This window comes from Leptidea sinapis, chromosome Z (genome assembly GCF_905404315.1).
Source record: "Leptidea sinapis chromosome Z, ilLepSina1.1, whole genome shotgun sequence".
NCBI classification, from domain to species: domain Eukaryota; kingdom Metazoa; phylum Arthropoda; class Insecta; order Lepidoptera; family Pieridae; genus Leptidea; species Leptidea sinapis.
In genome coordinates, this window is record NC_066312.1 from 32,784,588 (window position 1) to 32,804,220 (window position 19,633).

General features: G+C 34.2%; 1 protein-coding gene across 1 annotated transcript in view; it reads right to left on the bottom strand.

Moving 5' to 3' along the window:
* LOC126978277 (uncharacterized) overlaps positions 1 to 19,633 on the bottom strand; it is a 142,150-nt gene that overhangs the window by 77,521 nt on the left and 44,996 nt on the right. The window contains exon 2 of the mRNA XM_050827013.1: positions 2,253 to 2,422. Within this exon, the coding sequence (XP_050682970.1) occupies positions 2,253 to 2,422 (170 nt within the window). The remainder of the gene's footprint in view (positions 1 to 2,252; positions 2,423 to 19,633) is intronic.

Below are 19,633 nucleotides of genomic sequence, written 5' to 3' on the forward strand. Positions count from 1 at the left end.
AGTAAAAAATTGTAATAAAATATTTTAATTTTTGTTTATGACAACCAAAAGAGAGATAACTTGGCTACAGTGGTATATTTTGCAAATTAAATTTGTAACTAAAATTGGTGTGGTAAATTTATAGGGTCCTATATTCAATCGCGAATGTGTAGAGTTTCTTCCTACTTCAAAAAATAATAAGGAATTGTTTAATAAAGAGTGAGAATGGAAAACAGTGAGCGAACGACTTGAACCAGATAGGGATTAGGCACCAATGGTTTTTGGAATTTAAATTACCTACCTACTGAGGAAACACGGTAATCAAGACGAAAAACTTACGACCAAACAAAACTTTGTAACAAGAAAATTAAATTTTCAGGAACATTTGCCTTCAAAATTCTCTTTGAAAATCCAACTGTGGCCGTCTTTTTGTTTTGAACTAAGTTTGTGAAGCTTAACCAACTTCATTAGAAACTTATACATTTGACCCCGCTCGGTATTGGAAGGCTGGTTCATCTTATAATGATATTAGCTGGGAGCCCTAAAGTTTTCAAACACAATAGCTAGTTATTGATAGCGATATTGCTTGGATGTTCGAAGTTAAAATTTAGACGAGACTTTGATAATTTCTATTTTAATTGTTATTGGAAAATAAGTACTTTACTTTTAGCGTTATGGGAAAAACGAAACCCTTATAGGATCACTTTGTTGTCTGTCCGTCTGTCTGTCAAGAGCCATTATCTTGAGTACGCGTGGAGGGACTGAGTTTAAATTAGAATAAAATACTCAAATTTACAGTACTATGAGCTGTAAAACAATGAAACTTATATGTTAAGGTAAATAATATACGACCCTTTGTCGCAAAAACGTATATTTCGAGAATTTAAAAGGTAGTTTTCTTTAACCTAGAACTATTTAATCTGGGAAGTAATACTTATACTACAAGAATAAAAAAAATAATATGAATGTTTGTTTCCGAGTCATGGATGTTAATTTGTATTTATGTATGTTAAATTAAGTATATTGTATTAAATATATCCTTGTCTTGTACCCTTACCAACAAGGCCTTATGCCATATGCCTAGTTTGGGCCAAGATAATTTGTCTAAGAGTGTGTAAACATTATTATTATTATGTATACATATATACTATCTCAAAAACTTTGAAAATTATACATGTAATAAATAAATATATTACCAATAAAAACAGGAACTTTAACCCTTTATGCAAGGCAGGGCAGTGCAAATTTTGAATTGTTAATCTTGTCATGTATATATCGTAATAAGCGCTTCATTGACACAAGCAAGTTTTTAGTTAGTTATGGATTATAGTTATTATTTTATGACGAATAATAAAAATATAAACCTTATGAACCCTCGGTGGGCGAGTCCGACTCTAGATTATCCGGTATCCGGTTCGTACACCGTTAATATTACTGGTAAGATCTGTGTATGTTGTTTTCCTCTACTTTCACTAGATGGTGCTTTTTCGACGCCATACAAATCGTAGTTAACTTTTACGCGATCGATTAGGTAAGAAATCTCACACTTGGCACTCTTCAGGTTCTATTAGTATTTTTTTATCGAATATGCTTTTAAAATAAATTTAGCAGTTATAACTGAAACACATTCTACCTAACTTATAATTTTTTGTCGATCTGTCCCATGTACGTGATAGTCGAGTTAATGGTCCACTTATGTTAACCGGAATCGTCTGCCCGGCTCTATCATAATAAATATATTATGATAGAGCCGGGTGCTAGACAGCCGATGAAAACAGACCACGTTTATTACTTTAGTGTGCGTGACAAGCTACGTCTTACACTCGCGATTTGCATTTCACTTTGTATTGTGCGTGCATTGTTCAAAATAGAGTTTAACAATCAACCTCAATTATTTTCGACGCTTTCACTGCTGTCACGTCTATCTTTACACATAAATAATCTAAGATTTATTTATTTGGCCTAAAATACAAACCATTAATTAAGGCATAAAGTTAAGATTATTTACAGTTCCAATAAATTAAATTTGTGTTTGGTACTTGGTATTTTAGTTAATAGAAAGTTAGAACTTAAAATTGATTAAATTACATTACAAGTGTTGATTACCTAGAAATTTATCATCATCATATTAATATATGGCGGAATGTTTAATTGATAATAATTTTGCCGGCAGAATAGTATTGGTGACAAAAATCTGAAAAAAAATAACCTTTCAAATGAATTACTTCCATTTTTTAAAGTTGGTTAGTAATCAATAATAGTTATCTTCTTACCTCTTGTGGCATGAATCTAAATATCTCATGCTTGCCCCTGTACCACTTAACAGAGTGCAGCCCTGGATCACCAGGTTGGCGAGTGTATTGACACTTCAGTTGTGCATCTATTCTGGGATCTGCCCACCGCGGTACATCCATCTGGGTGATTGTGTGGCACATGGTACGAGCTGTAACAAATTTAAATTCAAAATATATTTATTTTTTATCACACACACTATTTGTTAAAATCTATATTTAAACACTGTTTGAATTGTGAGAGACCGGTGCTTGAAATAGGTAACGAATACCTGTGCTGCAAGTCACCGGGCCCCCAAAGCACATGGTTATGATGTTGAATATACAAAAAGTTTATATATTATAATAAAAACTAATTAAATATAGAAATCTTATTTAGATAAAGAAAGTTATTGAGAGAAAACCTTTTTCCGTGTTGGGAAATACAAACCAGACAAATACCAAAGTATGTTTTAAAGCAGACAATTGGTGTTAGTGTGGGTGATGGTTATGTGTAGGTGTGTGTAGTGACTTGGTGTATGTGTTGCAGAAAATGTTTACCTTATAAAATAATAATAATAAATAACAATCTTAATATTATATCATAATATAACAAGGATAATTTAGTTTAGTTATAGTTCGAAAAAGAGAGAAAAAGGGAAAAAGTTCTTCGGATTGATATCAGCAGCCGAATTTCACCACCAGACATTACGTCAAAATGCCAAATTCCTCCTTCATCATCATGAAGTTTCACATTCCATAACTGGTTGTTTTGAGTGGAACTTCTAGCCTCACACAGCTACGTTGTGGAATCAATTACCAGCTGCAGTTTTTTCTGATAAGACAAATGGACCTTCAAGATTAGAGCGTCCCTTAAAGGCCGGGAACGCATTTCTTGACCCCTGGTGTTGGGTGGTGCTAATGTCCATGGGTGGTTGTCTCACCACTCCCCACCACGTGAGCCTCTTGTCCGTTTGCTCTCTCTTATTTATATATCGTAATCAAGAACGTCAAGTACGAAAGCAAGAAAAAACAAGTACAAAGATGATTCGGTATTCGTCTTAGCTCGGGTGTAAACGGCGTGCGGTGCAAGTGCGGCTGAAGGTGGGCGCCGGGCGAGCGCTAAGCAGTCAGTCAGGGATGAACTATCAAGCGTGGCGGTTGTATCGCACGCACATGCCGTGCACACCACGTTTTTATTATGTAATCTATTATGGCTGTGTAGTGATACTGTTGTGTTACATGCTCTCAACAATGGACAACCACGTCCAGATCCATACTATGTGACAGGCCTAGCAACGTCATATGGTATAAAAAATTAATGCGTTCTTCGTATTAACCTTTCCGCATCAGCGCGCTCCGGATCTCGCTGTACACTATAGATCGGCAAGCTTCCGGCATTTTCGCGGCATTTTCCCCGTGTGTATTATTTTACGTGTAGTTATAAAATGCTTATAACTAGGGTGATTTGAGTGACTGTCACTGAAAGCTATTGAAACAAGCTATAAGACCATGTATAAATTATTCATATTGTCTTTCTTTTTTATTTCACAAAGACTTTTCATTCGAAAAAAAGTGTAAAAATAGGTATATTTTAAAATAAATATTGTTATTATTGTTAATTACTTGTTTTATTTATTTCCTTTTATGTTTTAGTAATGAATAGTATATGTTAATTATAAAATTAAGCTTAAATCTCCACAAAGAACGATCTTCGTGTAAAGTCTTGATAACGACCGCTCGCTGCGCCGGCCGGGAACAAGTGGACACATAAGTGCTTTGTCCGTAAAGCTATGACGTCGAATATTGGTGGCCTTGAATCGTAACGGATCGAAATGTGTTTGGGAATTCACTCGTTCATAACTGCGTAGGCAAATAAACCATCTTGTACACCTAATAAGGGTGAAAACTGGATGAGGTAAAAGAGTGCCCCGCGGCACAGCCGCCCTCATTGTTTTTTGAATTACCAGTGCCCGCGGGCACGGCCGATGCGGAAAGGTTAAAGGGTAAAGAAAAGTGTTCGAAATTTCAAACAGAATAAACGTTTTCCGAATTTGAATAAAATAAAATTAGATGTTTTTAGAACGTATCATTTTTTATAGCTCAACAGTCAAATTTCCAATATTCCACTCTCGTATCAATAAAAGTATTCTCATTCGTTCGCTGATACGTAAGATTGGGGCAAAGCAAACAGTATTAGAGGCTTAAGACAAACAAGATGTCGGGTTTCGGAGCTCACACACCGCCTTATTCCATTTGGAGAATGTTTTGTGTGCGATGTCTGCCACGATGGGACTTACTTAGACTTACTAATGTGGCTGGAAAGAATGTTTGAGATTTTTTGGTTAGGGTTATATTAAGTGTGTTTAGTCAGGTTATTTACTGTATTGCATGTTTTGTTTGTTCAATATTTGCCTTTTATTGTTTTTACACTTATTGTTCTTAATTTACTTAGGTGAATACTAAGTTTCTTAAGAAGTGGTCGTCTTTACATTGCCAGTTCTTCCGTCAAGAACTTTTTTCCCAGGGAAAATTTTCTAGTCGTCGAATTTCAGCCACGCCAAAGACTACCATTTAAAACAAATGAATTTGGCTTGGCGTTGGTACCTGGATGCGTGGTATTACGCCCCAGTACAGTTTTTGAAAAACTGTTTTCCACGAGCAGCGAAACTATAGAACGGATTCCCTTGTGTTTTATTCCAGGATGACATGACATGAGTCTAACCAAAAAGTCCGGTAATCCATCTGTTAATCTTTTAGTTTTAGAAGAGAGTACGTTTACGATCTTTTGATCTGTACACTCGTTTCTCTCTCTATTTCATTAAAAGGTACTTAAACTAAAATACACAAGTAGAATTGCCTCACATTAACAGAAAAAAAAGTGTAGCCCTGGTACTTTCTTGAACGATTACTTCTTTTAAGTTAATTCAACTACCACTAGATTATCATTGAATAAATATAGAAGATTATTTTATTATCGCTGTTTAATACCTTATTAACTTGATTATAGATGAATATATTACTTATCAACAGAGAAATTTAATTAATTAACATAAATAGTTTTAATATGGTGTAGATGAAGAGTTCCTTACTGATCTCGAAATAAAAGTAATTAACGCTAATTATGACGTGGAGAATCCTAGCAAAGAAAGTAAAAATACTGAGAAAATCTGAGCATAAAAGAGCCACATTATTAGAAAACAAATTTCGCTTGTATAATGGTCTAATTACTTATTGCTTTAAGATATTATACGTAAACTCGTTCATATATATTGACATACAATGTAAACAGCACAATAATATAGTTATCAAATACACGCAGAATCTAATTAAGCATACTAATTAACATTTTGCATATACAAAACCAAAACAGCGTCGAGTAATGAACTTCATTAGAGCAAAATGTAAATCATTTAAATGTACTGCGTTACAAAAGCGTGCCCTCTTTACAAATAAGAATAGGGTTCATAATATCTGCATACTGTTTCATTCAATAAACATCCCAAGATATTATCAGAGTGAGCAATGCTTTTCTCATGTAACCAAGTGGTTTTTACGAGCAGTTACAGACAGACACCGAATGACAATGTCTGACCCATATTTTGAAGAAAACATGTTTATTTGTTTCGTATCTAAGTAATAAAAGTATATATTGGTTGGCTGTATAGTTTGACAGTATGGATAGGCAAGGTATACCATAATATTTTCTATTCAGTTCTTATTGTGTACTCAAGAATACTTTCTCTTTGAAAAAGAGGGAGTAATGTTGTGAGAAATGTAGGGAGTAATGGTACTTTGGATATATCCGGTGATATATTGTTACGAAGCAATGCAGTCGGTGATAATGTGCATCTATAGTTATTCTCGAGGCAATGCGCTCAATGAATAAACTAAGGCACGATTAAAAGAATAATTTACATCCAGACTGTTTCCGCTCAAAAAATTCTTGGAAGGCGCCCAGTGCCCTGGTCTTGCTGAAGATACTTCAACGCCAGGATTATGTTAGCGACACAGTCACTGTGTTAATCGGCCAAATTAGGACAGTCGCGCGGACAGACCGGTTTTGCATACGACACGTTCGCGTTGCAGGGAGCCGCGCGATTGTCACTTAGATACGAACGGACTGGTGTCGTGTTAACGCAATTAACCTTTGTAAATTGCACTTTACAAAAAAAAAAATTACAGTCTACTTTTTAATTTTCCAAGATTTTCCTCTTCAACAAGATCAGGGCACTGGGCACTTACCATATTATGATTCGGCTGGAAGGACGTATCGTATGCAAAACCAAATTTTCTGCGAGACCGTCTTAATTCGGCCTCTTAACACTGCGAATGTGTCGCTAACATTCTTAATATTGCAATGTGTGTACATAAAATAACTTTCAATAAATTGTGATTTCCATAATTATAACACCGGAAGCAAAAATAAACTTGGTACGCCTACTACTCGGCTCAGTTTTAAGCACGTAATGTTTTCTTGAACTAAATCTATACTTTTACAACATAATCCCAGAAAATTTGTGCAAAGAAAAGAATCGGGAAATTCGATTTTTTTTAAATGCTAGTTTTGTACTAAATAATACATTGTAAATGATACCACACCTTGTAAATAGAGCCATCTAGGACGTTAACAAACAAAATAAATAATAGATAGAATTTTTCATAAGCATAAACTACGAACAAGTCAGTATTTTTTTATGTTTGTTACCTCAGAACTTGCGACTGGTGAACCGATAGATATCTATCTACTTGTGTTTCCCATGTTTCACATTGTAATTTGGTCCAGAACAATAGCATCCATGAGAAAACCATAAAAGTTTTATATTTGCTATAAGTAACTGTAAATGGAGGAATAACTCAATATCGCGCCAACCAATTTCGATGATTCATTTTTTATTGGAAAGAATATACTTTAAAGATCTCGAATATGATGATCAATCCGTGCGTTCTATGGCAGATTTTTTAACTGTCTGTAATCAAAATGCAATGCGCTTACGTTCACTGCTGCATTGCAAAATTTAGTAGGTCTACACATGTTTAAACAAATTATTAATAAGTGTACTTCAGACACACTAAAAATAAAAAAATAAAATTTACCAAAAATCAACCAACTTCAAAAAAATCTATTTCAAGATAATAGATAATATAATATGCACTAAAAATAAAAAAGTAATTGCTTATTTTTATACAATCTAATAAATCTAATTAATTGATCTAATTCTAGTTAAAACTATATTAATTTTTGGAGTCGGTGTCTGACACGGTAGGTTTGTACATAGTTGTAGGAAGGTTGTATAGGTGTGATGCGCTTGTGTCGCACGCGCAACGTGGTAATAGAGGAGGGTGAAGCCGCGGCGAGAGGACACCAATTCCAAAAATAACAATAATTGGAACTCAAATTGGATTAATTGATTAGATTAGTTAGATTGTAGAAAAATACGCAATTTTTTTGAGGATGCTTCCATTGTCGAATTGTTTAAAGATGTGGTTAAAGACATCTTAACGGAATTAACACATAATGAACTCATATCATTTGGATTAGTTATATAAATTGAAAGTAGAATAATATCTTATAATTAGACTTAAAGTTTCTGAACACTTTTATGATAGATGTATTATGAAACTGTCATTCGAAAACATTACTGACTTCTCTTTGTAAATAAGAAATTTCAAACAATAGGAAATTGCAAATATAACATCCCTAAACGTAGCATTGTTCTCCAACAATAATACATGTTACATTAATTTCCCACAAGAACAGATTCAACTTTGTTCACTGTAAATATTTTTAAGCAGAACAGCGCAGAGATTTTCATAAATTACCATAGTCTGCGCAATGCTCGTCTCGTCCGCAATCTCGTTTTTGTTTGCCCACACAACTTGAAATACTGTATTGTGTGAATGTTAAATTCGTGTTACTGGAAGCTCTAATTGCACGGCCATTCTTTTTCTCCAGCATAGCTTCAGTTTAATTAATCGCACATATACTGAGTATAGACGTACAAATTAAAACATTTTATATAAATAAGCAAACTTTAGGTAATTTGCTCGTATATTACAATGCTATTTTATTTTTTTTACTTACAGATATATCATCTGTTAATATATATCACAAAACCATTTAAAAGTTCTTGCATACAAGAGCTTTATCAAAAAATAAAATTACTAGATAATTACAAAGAAAATACAATGTAAAAATAAAATATTAGTAATATGAAAATCTGAGCTTCAAAAGAAAGACTGCATTTTCAGCGTATGTACGTACGTACGTACAAAATAATTATTAAATAATATAAAATAAAATAATGAATAATCGGTGTTTTCGGGACGATACGACAAGGGTACCTTCAAAAAAAGCGCGTACACCTTCCTTAAAGGCTGGCAACGCTCCTGTGAATCCCATGGTGTTGCAAGAGATTGTGGGCGGCGGTGATCACTTAACAACAGGTGACGCTCGTACGCTCGTTTGTCCTCCTATTCCATAAAAAAAATATAACTCACCAAACGCATGAATGTTAATACATTCGTTCACGTACTAAAATTTCCATTTAGTTGAGCGCTAGGCGCCTTGTTGTGTTTTCGCCTTGAGTAGGCGGATCTTTTTAGATGTGTCACTTCAAAATTCTTACTCGTGTGATTGAAAATCCTACTTTATTATGGAAATTGTCTTACGAAGATTACTTGAACGAGATACGGTATTTGGCACGCAAGTATTTAATAAGGTTATCAATAACTGAGGGCCATAAATTCGAATTGAAGTATAACCATAGTGCATAGGGAACGCATAAAATAAAGTAAAATATTAGACATATTATTATCAAAATTTGTTCTAGAAGCATTGATCAAATCCCATACAGCCAAGTCTTTGAAAGGCTGAGAGTAGAAGCTGAGACTATCTTAAAATGTCTCCTTCTCGAGCGCAACAGTAATAAAACTAGTAGTATATTTTATTTCAAAACTGCAACTTTTTGTTCGTAATTGGCTTAGACTTTATCTTTTCAAGAATCTGAATATCGCCAAGAAACTTAAGTTTGTACTTTAGCACGTTCTTAGTTATAACTTTGTTTAATATATTAAGTGCTACTTATTCACATCTTTGATATCAGTTAGTTGATAACCGACTTTACCGACCGAGAAAACTTTTGCCACAAACAATTTGTTCTATACTCATCTGTCGCACATGTGAACAATTATGCTAAGTCAATATTGGCCTAGTCGCATTTAGCTATTGATTGCATTCGCATATTACATTTATATGAAAGCTAATGTACAGAGTTTTCAGTATTGTGGGGCTGAACTTGTTGCTCGATTTGGAGTGTTAGACAAAGAAATATATTGTATTGATGTCGCATTTATATATTTAATCAAAACAAATCTTATAACTATATTGACAATACTACGACTACATAAAATTAAAACTATCATTACGTGGAAGCGTACCAAGAATACTGGTGCTAATCTACTAATCTACTGACGACATGAGAAGGAGCCAGAGTGTCGACGCAAGTAGCGTCCCACACCAGCGCCCTTCCCCGTGCCCAAGCCACCAGCGTCATTCCATCGCATTTATATTATTTAACCAATAACATCATAGTTTTTTTTCTCAGGAAGTATAAGGACACTTTTTTATGGATGAGGTCGCGCAAACGAGCGCAGAGTTCACCTGAATTTAAATTTATCACCGCCATAAAGGTATACGCGCTTTTTTTGAATGACCCATATGGTATCGTCCTTGAAACACAGCACAAGAGAGTTCATTCCACAGCTTGGTTATACGTGGAAGTAAGTTCTATGAAAACCACACCGTGGAGGAACTAATAATACTAAAACACTTGCAGACTCTGGTACCGTGACAGATGTTGTATAGTAAGGATACATCTGATATTATTCTCCTTTTATCTTTGAAAATCTCTAATTTGGGATGCTTTCACAAGATTTAGTTATTTATGCATTTATACGTTGTGCGATATTCAAAATGTGATTTTTTTTGTACAACGAATTGCTGATTCAAGATTTAGCAACAGGGTACCTAATTAAAATACCTAAATGACTGTCCTTATTTTTAATGTTATAGTTTAATTCATGCAATATCTGAAAATAAAGAATAACAAAGTCAAAATTTTTTTACGCAGCATTTATGAATGTCGGCTTATTATTTAGGACTATCACGTCTGAAGTTTCACGAAGCTGGAAAAGGAATATAAGAATTATAAACTTGTATTATTTTTATCTAAAAGGAGGAAAAACTAGGTCAACTTATGACAAGTGACCACCTTCACTCAGATTCTCTTGAAACAGAGGAATCACAGGAGCGTTTCTAGCCTTATATTTGGATAATCGCGGATTTCTTTGATATACTGGTCGTACTTAACTGGAATCACCAGGAATGGTAGTAATAGTGTAATGCAGATTAAAAAGCTCTTCGATTCGATTCTCCATTAAATGCGGTAGAAGACATTTAATGATGCGACGTCTCTGCGAAACAACAGAGCACTGGATCAACAACAACAACAGATTCGAGCTTGTACTGGGGTGCACGAGACTAAAAATAATTGACATAGCTATCTAGGCTCATCTTTATAGAATGATAAAATGTGGGATGCCAAGAAATATAATTCTCTCGTTGTGTTGAAGACCTCCAGCTTTTTCAAAGATAAGCTTTGACTTTAAATTCTTTCTAATCTAAGTTGAAAATTGTTGGACATTTCGAGACTCAGTTTTCAGATACATAGAGTCCTTGCTGTACTGCAGTAGTAGGCACAAGCCTAGTAGGGGTATTAGTTGGTAACGTAAATATTATGTCTGAGTGATTAACATGATAAGTTGAGTCTACTAGAGCTTAAGCTAATCATATAACCAACTGTTCACTTTACCCCATTCCGTACTCTTCACGAGAACAATAATGTCCTTTTTAATTAGTCTCGAAAGCATAACTTATTATTGTATTATGTATTACATACCATACTATACCGAACTATGTACAATTTCCTTCAGAAGGGTTAATTAACTACTTAAGTCGTAGAGTAATGGGTCGAATTCTTCAAGCCCCTCATAAGTCGCCTACTGAAAATGAAAATGGGTTGACCCATTCAGGGAAAACATAATATTTTTATGCTGTGTATAATATAGTCATTTGAAGTATTAAAAAAGAACTACAAAATTATCAAAGAAAAACTTTCGCATTGCTCGCGGAGTATCAAACTAGTACCAGAGTAATATGTAAATCTTAATATAGAATTTAGTTTTTTTTCTATGCTGATATTAAAATGTTATTTTGTGAAAAAAGGTTTCACTTACATCGTGGTTTCATAGAACCACACGAATGCCCTTTTATCTTTAATTAATTAGTTCTGAAATTAAACACCCGACATAGGAAAGGCGCGGCTAGTTTACTTTAGATGTTTTTAACCGACTTCAAAAAGGAGGAGGTCATCAATTCGATCGGTATTTTTTTTATGTATGTACACCGATTACTCTGAGATTTATGATCCGATTTACGTAATTTTTCTTTTGTTCGATGCGAAATAGATGCCATTTGGTCTCATAAAAATTTACATAGTTTGGCCCCATAGTTTTCACTAAAAAGTAAAAAATAAAAAAACTACTTTAAAAAAACCGACTTAAAACCTATCAATAGGTAGCACATATAAAAAAATAGCATTTTATTAATATTAAAGGTAAAGGTGTATTAAATTGAATATTAAGTTATTTGATACTTTTCAGTTTTCGAAGTCAGTTTTTTTAATGTAGTTTTTTTTATCATAGTATTATTTCCTACGGTATATAGTTAAGGGCAGTGCAACCACTATTCATTAATATTACAATAATGTTACAATATATAAGATGGTATTCCATCTTTGTGCTGCAGAAGAGGGTTAGTCGCAGTATAACCTAGGCCCTACAGAATCATTAAAAGAACATTTAACTTTTATTTATTTTTTCATTAAAAGTTCTACTCAGGTCTGTGGCGTACTATTTCGATGGGTGGTAGTTGATTGAGGCTTTATTCATTAATTAAGTGATTTTAAATCCTATTTTAATTAAAAATATTTGAGTTTTGATGTGTTTAATTATTTGTATTGATGTGTTTTATTATATACAAGCTTATTATATACTTGCAGCGTAATTATTCATATGGTAATTTCTGGGACGATTAGACATGAGTATTGAAGCGCGTGAGTCCTCTCTTACACGCGGGATCGTTGCATTATCAAACAATCTAATACTCTCAAATGCATTATATTCATTTTATAACTTAATACATTTACAACTTAATATATTATATTTTATATTGGGCCGAAGGCCAACCGGTCTTTCTTTACTTCATTCTCTAACCTGCAAAGAGAATTTAAACACTACCTTCTAAACTGTCTTATTCGATTATTTTCTCATTCGCGTCAATATTCAAATTAAAAATAAAACCATTCTTTAGCTTGACGGCCAACCAAAGAACAATGAGTTCTTATATGGGGATAAGAACTCCTTGTTACAGTATCTCTCTCTGGGGTGTTGCAGTTATCACTATACATCAACTGACGCGCACGTTCCTTTTTTTTCCTCTTGTTTAACAGAAAATACGGGCTGCACTCCGGGAGTGCCGGCAGAAGTGAAAACTTGAACATTAACGTTGTGCATTTTTGAATATTTTGGAAATCATTTTGCACATATTGCTTTATATATCAGTAAAAAAGTGATAGCATTTATTGCGCTATCGTACACAAAAACGATAATTTGTAGTAGATAAAAGTTATAACACTTCATAACTATTACAATTATTTTCAATTAAAAAGATTATCTCTTAGAAAAATCAACCTTCATCTATATATTCATCGACTCTTTCACCATCTTCATTACTAGCAATAAGTTCATGGTAGCTGAAGAAAGAAACAAAATAATAAAATAAAAAATTTAATTTAAACAAAATAACAATTAGTAACAAAGAAATACAAATATAAATATCGCCTAAGGGAGAGTCTTCGCTAATGACAAAAGCCTAAAACCAAATAATTAAAATATTTCACGGCTGAGAATCTATCCCTCGACCTCGCGATGGTTCGGCTTCGCATTCACAATGATTCAACCACAGGTCCAATGACCACATTTTCGATAAGTAGAAATAGCTGAACTATAATAAAAGGAAAGCGCTCTGAGAGAGAAGAAGGGGTGCAAGAAACTCTCCCAGCAATCTTTTTTTGCGCTCATTTTAATGATAATATAATTACAATAAGTTAGAAGTATAAATCTTTCATCCATAATTCCAACGACCGTCTTACGAATTTTGGATCAGGCCATGTATCCTGACGCGAGTTTAACATTTTATACCCATCCAAAGAAAAGTACGCAGCGCCACTAAAGAGGTATTCACTTCAAAAAATATCGTCCAAGAAGATTGAATTTGAAGTTATATCAAAACTCCCAAAGCGCCCCCCCCCCCCCATGCGCAAACGCATATTTGACGTCGTTAAGTTATTATGACGCGTCATAATATCATTAACTTAATCAATATGGCCGCTTGCTGGGTACCAACTCCACCTACCAGTTATTTGTAGGCTATTTTAATTTCACTTAAAATCTCAGTGCTGATTAATTTTTGAGTTATATGCGACCTAGAGAAGTACCGTATTATAGCCAGTACATATTCGTTATCAGCTAAAACTTTCGCTCATTCGGGAAATTCTTATCATTAAAAAAGCTTGCAAACAAATGTCTAAGAATCTATAATTGCCTCGGATGAAAAAATTAGTTTTCATTACTTTGATTAATTAATGCAGACATGAAAAGCTATTCTAAAGAAAATTTCTTACCTCATCTAATAATGCTAGGTTCTAGGCCATTAGCGCCGGACCCATCTTTAAACTTATTATTTACAATCAAACAACAAAAACGCTAAAGAATAAAAGGCTTTCTAAAGGCACATTCATTTGTTATGCACAAATTTAGCGAAAAAATCTCCAAAAAGTATACGCCCATTCACATAAAAATGGCCCGCCTTTGAGCAACAATTTTGCTAATGTTTTTCGCGCGAATTCTTTTATGAGCGAGTTTATATTATCACGTGGAAGGCCGGCGGAATGTATTAGGTGGCATAATATCGCACGAATCACGGCTAATTCTCTCCCTTGTTTATAAAGCTTCAGGTGCTTTTTGCTACGTTTTTGATGAATACCGTTCTATTTCATTATGCCGGTAATGGAGGGATCGCACGTCATTTCACGCTGCTCCGCGATCTTTTTTTCGCATATAATTCTTTTATATTCATCAATCTTCGTTTCTATTATTGTAACTTTTTATAAAGCAATGTTTTAACATGTTTTTTTTTTTTCATTTTACATTTTATTATTCATTATAGTTAATAAGGGTTGATATAAATAGTTATGTTGCGAATGTTTGTTACTGCATATCTCAGATAGTTCATGAATCGATTTAAATTTTTGTATAGTTAAAAAATACTCCATGGAGGTTGGTTCTTTGGCATTTTGTCGTAACATGTCGCTAAATTATAACACATCAGATTTATCTTTACATAACAACTGGTTTTATGTATAAATATTCTTTCAAGGAAAAAATTGTAAAAAGTCGTCTAGGTAGTCTATCTTAGGAGCGAATTCAGCAAATTTATCAAAGTCGTATACGTTAGTTGTATACATTTTGTAAACAGGTTTATATGTCATAATCTAAGATTTATATGTAGGTTAGGTCAGGTTAAATTGAGAAATAGTTTTAAAGTGAAATTTTTATTACATTGCTTCAATTTTTTTTTCGTCAATCTATTACATGTTGCATTATAGTCGGCCGCGGCATAGGGTTAAAGTTGAATTATATGAAGTTGGTAAAACACGGCAATACTTCTAGCTGGCCAAACATTTTAGCGCACTTCAAAGTACAGGTTCAGCCACACTTGGCGTATTGCTCTAATTTCTGGTCTAGTGTACCCTCGGTGTAATATCAGCTCGATCCATATTTTGTTCAACGCAGATCTGCTTGTTTTCTGCTGCCAAATCCAACTTTCGCATGACACGCCAAAAAGATGGATATTAACCTCAGCAACTATAAGTGTGGAATTTTTTACGGAACTTTCTGCCATGAACAATTAAACTGGGGAATGCTTTCTTGGCTAGTTTTCAAAACGCTACATGAGAAAGTCTAATGAAATCGCGTGCAGCTTCTTCAAAAGACCGGCAACGCTCCTGTGCTCTCTAGTGTTACAGGAGCATAAGGGCGGCGGAGATCATTTATCATCAGGTGTCCGTACGCTCGATTGCCCTTCTTCCATAAAAATAATCATTAATACAGCAGCTTAAATGATTAAAATATCTGAATTAAACATAAACATCAGAGGCAAAATTAAATATTGAAAATTCAATATGAAAGTTTTAATTAACTTCTAAAATACACATTGACGAAAATACGGGTGTCCAATTACGAATTAGCATCCTCCCTGGCTTAGGAAATAACTTTCACTTTTATCAAATATTCAGTCAAATTGAAATATTTGCCGTACGTTTATTAAATTATGTATTTGCAACAATATTAAACATACTGCATTTTACTTTTCACATTTGTACATTTAATTTTTCTGGCTACTTGATTCTTATGTTACTTTTCCGCACGTTTGGTTAGTAGGTATTTTAAATATTAATTCGCGACGGAGTTACATTAAAACAGAAGGGCCAATCATTAAGCTACAAATGAAATAAAATGTTTTTACATAATTAAGGTGTGAACCTAATACAAGCTTGAAAAAATTAAAAATATAACTGGAACGTCAAATGGCCTAAGAGGCCCTAAAATACAAATTTTATGACATAAGTCAAAGGTAAATAGGAAGTAAGAAAAGGTACCGAAAGACCCCCAATAGCTCCAATAGCAATAATAAACAACTATATATAACTATGCCAAAAACCAAGGCAAACATTTGGTATTTCTCTACACTGTGGTCTTCAGGAAAGTTTCTTCCTCGTACAAACAAACCATAAATATTACGATCCTGGGATTTCGCTGTTCATTTTTCTTTCCTCCTCAATGTCGGTGATGCAAAAAAACATGAGAAGAGCGTATTCTCGTTTATTCTTCACTCCTAAAAAGAGGCCTTTGACATAAGGAAGTGTGAATAGTAATTGTTCTCTTTCAATAGAGACAAGGTAGGTCAACTAAGTACAACCACATTTTCTGGCTGCTACAAACATCTAAATAGAATAGCATTTAGTGAGTCCACCAGGACTAGATTCTGTAAAGATACAGATATAGATGCGGAAAGGATGAAATACTCTGTCATACTCTTAGAAGAAGACTCATGCTCCTTACTAAAGGGAGCATGCATCGGGATGATGTGAATTTTAAGGACACAATAATTTTGAAAAGTCCGTGTGGACAACTCTTGCTTTACACAATATGACCACTTGCAACGCAGAGCTTCTAGAATTATCGGAGACAATCTACTTTCGGAACGGTTCAACTACTTAACGTTGCGTTAAGATATCCTTCCACCGCATTAGTGACAGGGACCATTTTGAAGAGCAGTATTATCTGATTTCTACCCCCGAAGATCACTAACGTTTGACATATGAAACAGTTGGATGTCATTTTTACCATCATATTGAGTTTCTCCGCAATGCGGTTTCTATGACGCTTTCTGCCACATAAAACTGATCTCTGAAATGAGATAGGCATCTTGTACGGTGTTTCCAAGAAGATATGACATGAATACCTACCAAGAAAGATAAAAGCACGCACACCTTTCAGGCGGTGATCACTTAACATCATGCGAAGGGTACGCTTCTTAAATAAACTAATTAAAATAGGACAGAAATATATTTATTTACTACTTGCGATACTTTTTAATCGTCATAAAATACATCTGTTCGTAAAGGGGCTTTAACATGGGGGGCAGGACTAATGAGAAACTCCCGGCCTATTTTTTAATCATATATATAGACAATAGTAATTGTTAAAAATAATAACACACCTCGATACTTTTTGTATGATTTTTATTTAAAACAATACGCAATATATTTTCAAGTTTTTAAAAATATTTTTACTACGTAAGATAGTTATAAGTATTGTGACAAAAATATTTGATTGGGATTATTGCAAGCTAAGCTACACAGGTAACACACGAAAGTTTGGTTTTCAGCAAACTTCCGAACATTGATTCGATTTACTAACATCCATTATTGAAGGGAGAAGGTCCGGCTGAAGACTATAAAAGATTTTAGAGAGAACATATGCATTAAAGTTATTTCAGAGATTTCTAGAAAATACCTACTCCAGATACGTTCCTTGCTACTCTGGAGAGTTTACGTGCTTTTTTTAATAGAACACCATTGATTATGAACACCAATTACACCAGAAGAATCGCAAAATCGTTACGGAAAAATAAAAATTTCTTACACTTTTGATGATTTTTCTGTTTGATAATAGGATGTTTCACTCCAATTATCTCTGAGAACAAATGTTTTTTTTTGGAAAAAGGAGGACAAACGAGCGTACGGGTCAGCTGGTGTTAAGTGATCACCGCCGCTCACTTTCCCTCGCAACACCAGTGGAATCACAGAAGTGTTGCCGGCCTTTGAGGCAAGGTGTACGCGCTTTTTTTTGAAGGTATCCATGTCATATCGTCCCGGAAACACCGCACAAGGAAGTTCATTCCACAGCTTCGTAGTACCTGAAAGAAAGCTTTTTCAAAACCACATTGTGGAGGACCGCTACACATCCAGATGATATCCTAACTTGTGGCGAGTCGTGTGAAGGTGGAATTCGGCGGCAGGAATAAGATGAAACAGCTCTTCGGAACACTCCCCGTGATAAATGCGGTAGAAGACATACAATGAAGCGATGTCTCTACGCAACGCCAAGTGTTCCAGCCGTTCAGAGAGCACTGGGTCCCTGACAATTCGAGTTGCTCTGCGTTGCACGCGGTCAAATGCATCGAGCTGATACTGGGGTGCGCCAGACCAGAGATGACAGCTAGACAGAGTCGGCATAGGCCGGACCTGTGCTTTGTAGAGCGCTAGAATGTGGGCCGGCTTGAAGTATTGCCGTGCTCTATTTATGACGTGATCATTTAGCAGGTACTCCGTCTATCAAGTTTATATTACAAATGTCCAACCTACGAGGGTTATAACTTCGACCTTGTATGGATTTATAAACAATACGTTTTATTACGTCATACGTAGTTGTAGTTTAGTGTTTTATGTGAACAAAAGTTATGTTTTCGTGATGGCTATGACGAAAGATATTTATGGCCTGCAAGTGTAAGAGATTCAGTTCTTATGATATTTCGCAAAACGTGTGCGAATTAATATTTGAAATACTTACTTGGTTTAACGAGTATATCAAATGGGGGGACTAGGTAGGTAGGTAATAAGTATTTGAATTTAGACAACTGCTGCATAGAATGCAGCTGTCCTACAATTGACTCGGTTAAAACGCACACATATCTTGGATTAATTATAGACCATAAATTTAACTGGCACCCTCAAATAAATTCAGTTTGTGATAAGCTTAGAGCTTTCCTCGCAAACATTAAAATAATTAAAAGTAAACTACCTTATAAAATTTTACTGTTGCTTTATAACACATTGGCCGATACAATAGTAAGTTATGGTATTAGTTCGTACGGTAGAACTTACAAAACGTATTTAAATGAGATCGAAAAGTTGCAAAACAGAATTTTAAAACAAATTGTTTCAAAAAACATAAAAGAAACTAACCAAAATGATGAGTTCAATTTATTCAAATACTGTAAGGTGCTACCAGTACAATCTAAATTTTACTACAATATATTAAAAGAACAAATGTTCAATGAGAACATTATACAAAAATATAATCATGAAACCATTACACGCAATCAAACAAATAAATTTTATAAAACGGTGAAAGCCAGAAATGTATACGGTGAGAGAACTACAGCATACTTAGTACCCCGCCTACTTAATACAATCAATCCTGAAATATGAAACAAGATAAATACAAAAAATATTAAAACTAAATCAAAGTTATTCCTTTTTAAACAACCTGTATATTGGTCATAACTTTATGCCTTGAGTTGCCTTTCGTTGTCGAAGCCATGATTAGTGCGTAGCGTGATGTGCTATCCGCAATTGAGTACTTAACTATTCGGTATAAAGTTGAGTATTGTTTACTAATTAATATATCTAAACAGACGGTCATTCAAAAATTCAATACATTGCGGTGGCAGGCCATGCGACTCACCCGTGCTACAATAAGTACTGTTGTTGATGTACCTACATTAATTTTTTCGTTTGTATTGTACCTATATTATAAATTGTGTATTTATAAGTTAATATTAATATTTATTGTAATTGTAATCGATAATAGTATTTCTTCTAACATGCCGGACAAACCTCTGTGGTTTTTGGCCT